Genomic DNA, 2,619 nt, shown 5'->3' with positions numbered 1-2,619 from the left:
TCCGCTTGATCAAGGTTACCATGGTGTTTGTACGTAGGTATGTGATGTGTATGTAACCATGCTATTTACACAAAATTTATGTGGGTATGTTTTCAACAATTTCCCAACCGAGTCAAATATTACCACGATATTTGTACGTAAATTATCAGGTATGTGATGGGTATATTACTATGTTATTTATACAGAAGTTACCGGGGGTATCTTTTCAACACATTTTTTTTCCATATCAAATTTACCGCGGTGTTTGGACCTAAATTATCAAGGTTGTGGTGCGTAATTTATATGTTATTTACATACAAAAAGTTATCATGTGTATTTTTCGACCACTTTTTACTACTCTTCCCCAAATCAAGACTATTACTATGCTATTTACACATGAGTTCCCGAGGTATATTTTCAACAATTCATCCACTTGAATCAAACTTATCATGGTATTTGTACGTAAGTTATCGGGTTTTGCAGTTCATATATAACCGTGCTATTTTCACTTAAGTTATCGCGGGTATGTTTTTTGACAACTTTTTTGCCCTTTAGTCAAAGTTATCGCGGTGTTTATACGTAAGTTATCGGGTATACGATTCATATATTACCGTTCTATTTTCTCGTAAATTATCGAGGTATATTTTTCAACAATTTTTCCTTCTTTGGACAAAGTTACCATTGTGTTTGCATCCAAATTATCAAGTCGGTGTTTTCTTTTTTACCAAGTTATTCACATAGAAGTTGCCAGGAGTATATTTGTCAATAACATTTGTCCCTTGGTCAATGTTATTGCGATGTTTGTACGTAAATTATCATGTACACGGTTCATATATTATGATGTTCTTTTCACGTAAAGTTATTGGGGTATATTTTTTAACAACTCCCCTCCTTATTTAATTTTATCGTGGTGTTTCTACTTAAATTATCATGTCTACGGAATGTATATTACCATAGTATTTACAAAAAAAGTTACCGCGGTTATGTTTCTCAACAACTTTTTTGCCGGACCTAAAGTTACCATGGTGTTTGTATGTAAATTATCAGTTATGTGGTACTTATAATACCGTGTTATTTATACAAAAATTATCGTGGTATATTTTTAATTACTCCCTCCACCCTCCTTGTTAAAGTTACCATGATGTTTGTATGTAAGTTATAAAGTCCGCGGAGCGTAAATTATTATGTTATTTACACATAAGTTAGTGACGTTATCTTTTTCAATAAAAAAAATTCCGGGCCAAAAATACCGTGGGATTTTTGTTTAAGTTATCGAATCTGCGGTACATATATTACCATGCTATTTACACACAAAAAAGTTCTCAATTAAGAAACATACACAAAATGTTATCACGGTGTTTCTACTAAGTTATCAAATCTGTAATGCATAAATTACCATGTGAAAAGTGAACACCCCTTAATCACCTAATTTTTTTTTGAATTTTTCTTGCCATTATTACGGTGTCAACCTCAAAAATTTAAAAAGAGTAGTCAATCTTTCAAAAAATGGAAACAAAAATTACGGTGTGATTGAAAAAAAAAATCTTCACATTAGGAAATAGCATCAATTTTCCAGGCATCGATCCGTCGAAATCTCCCATGTAGATGGGTGATGGATCACATCAGGCCTGTTCCGCGTGAATTGATATTTCGTTTTCTTGAGGAATTCAGGCGAGGTTTCAATCGGTGGAGGAAGAAGGAAGCGGCGAGTGAGTGGCAGTACTCGTTCTTGGTGACGACATCGCGGGTGAACTCGACCTGCTTCTTGCAGCCGCGACAGAGCTCCTCGAGCATGCACTCGAGGGCGCGCTCCAGCGGCGGCGCCTTGCGCATGATGGAGCTGGAGAACTCGGCGAAGGCGCGGCGGCCGCCCGTGTTGCCGGAGCTGTAGACCTTGGTGAACTCCCTGGCCGGCGTGGCGGGCGCACTCCGCATGCAGAAGTCGTCGCTGCGCGACCTCGCCATGCGCGCGCCGGCCCTGCCGCAACCGGCGCCGAAGGTCCCGAACATCTTGGCCGCCCGGTCGTCGTTGCACGCCCCGAAGACCGCCCGGTTCTCCTGCTGGTCCAGGAGCGCCTGCGGCAACCAAAACAAGCCCGCGCCGATAGCGAATCAGGACGAGCCGCGAATGCATGCGGTTTCCACGGTGGTGACTCGCGGGGAAGAGGCGGCGGGGCGGTAGACTCACCTTGTAGGCCTCGGTGATGGCCTTGAAGCACGCCTCGGCCTCGGGCTTGGAGGTCGGCGGGTGCTTGTCGGGGTGCCATTTCCTGGCGAGGCCCTTGTAGGCGGCGCGGAGCCCCTGCGAGGAGGTGCCCCTGGGGACGTCGAGGATCCGGTGGTAGAGCTCCGGCGGGTTCACCATTGGGGCCGGAGGGGGGCGGCGCCGCTGGAGATTCGGTCACGGGGGAAAGCGAGAAACGGGGGAGGGAGGAGTGGTGGGTTTGATGCGTGCGATGCCGATCGAAGGGACATCGAGTGGTGTGGCAGTTTTGCGATCGGGCACAAGGTTGCCAAAATACATATTTCGTTTACCTTATTAGGGGATGGAGATGGGCGACGATCCCTGCAAGGCTGTTAGTGGGTACATTATAAAACCCGACATGTTTCACGTGTTTAAACCCGTTTTACTACTATCCG

At 44.3% G+C, this 2,619-nt stretch overlaps 1 protein-coding gene across 1 annotated transcript; it reads right to left on the bottom strand.

Annotated features, from left to right (window-relative positions):
- Nucleotides 1–1,596: 1,596 nt before the first annotated feature.
- Nucleotides 1,597–2,374, bottom strand: LOC123129869 (chaperone protein DnaJ-like). The gene is made up of 2 exons (XM_044549846.1): nucleotides 2,168–2,374; nucleotides 1,597–2,055 (listed from the first exon to the last, which is right to left on the bottom strand). Exons 1-2 carry the CDS (start codon nucleotides 2,342–2,344, stop codon nucleotides 1,597–1,599), a joined length of 636 nt encoding a protein of 211 aa, XP_044405781.1. The 5' UTR covers nucleotides 2,345–2,374.
- Between the last annotated feature and the right edge of the window lie 245 nt (nucleotides 2,375–2,619).

The sequence above is a fragment of the Triticum aestivum genome, chromosome 6A, assembly GCF_018294505.1.
Source record: "Triticum aestivum cultivar Chinese Spring chromosome 6A, IWGSC CS RefSeq v2.1, whole genome shotgun sequence".
Taxonomy (NCBI): Eukaryota; Viridiplantae; Streptophyta; class Magnoliopsida; order Poales; family Poaceae; genus Triticum; species Triticum aestivum.
This window is presented reverse-complemented; position numbering and strand designations above follow the sequence as displayed.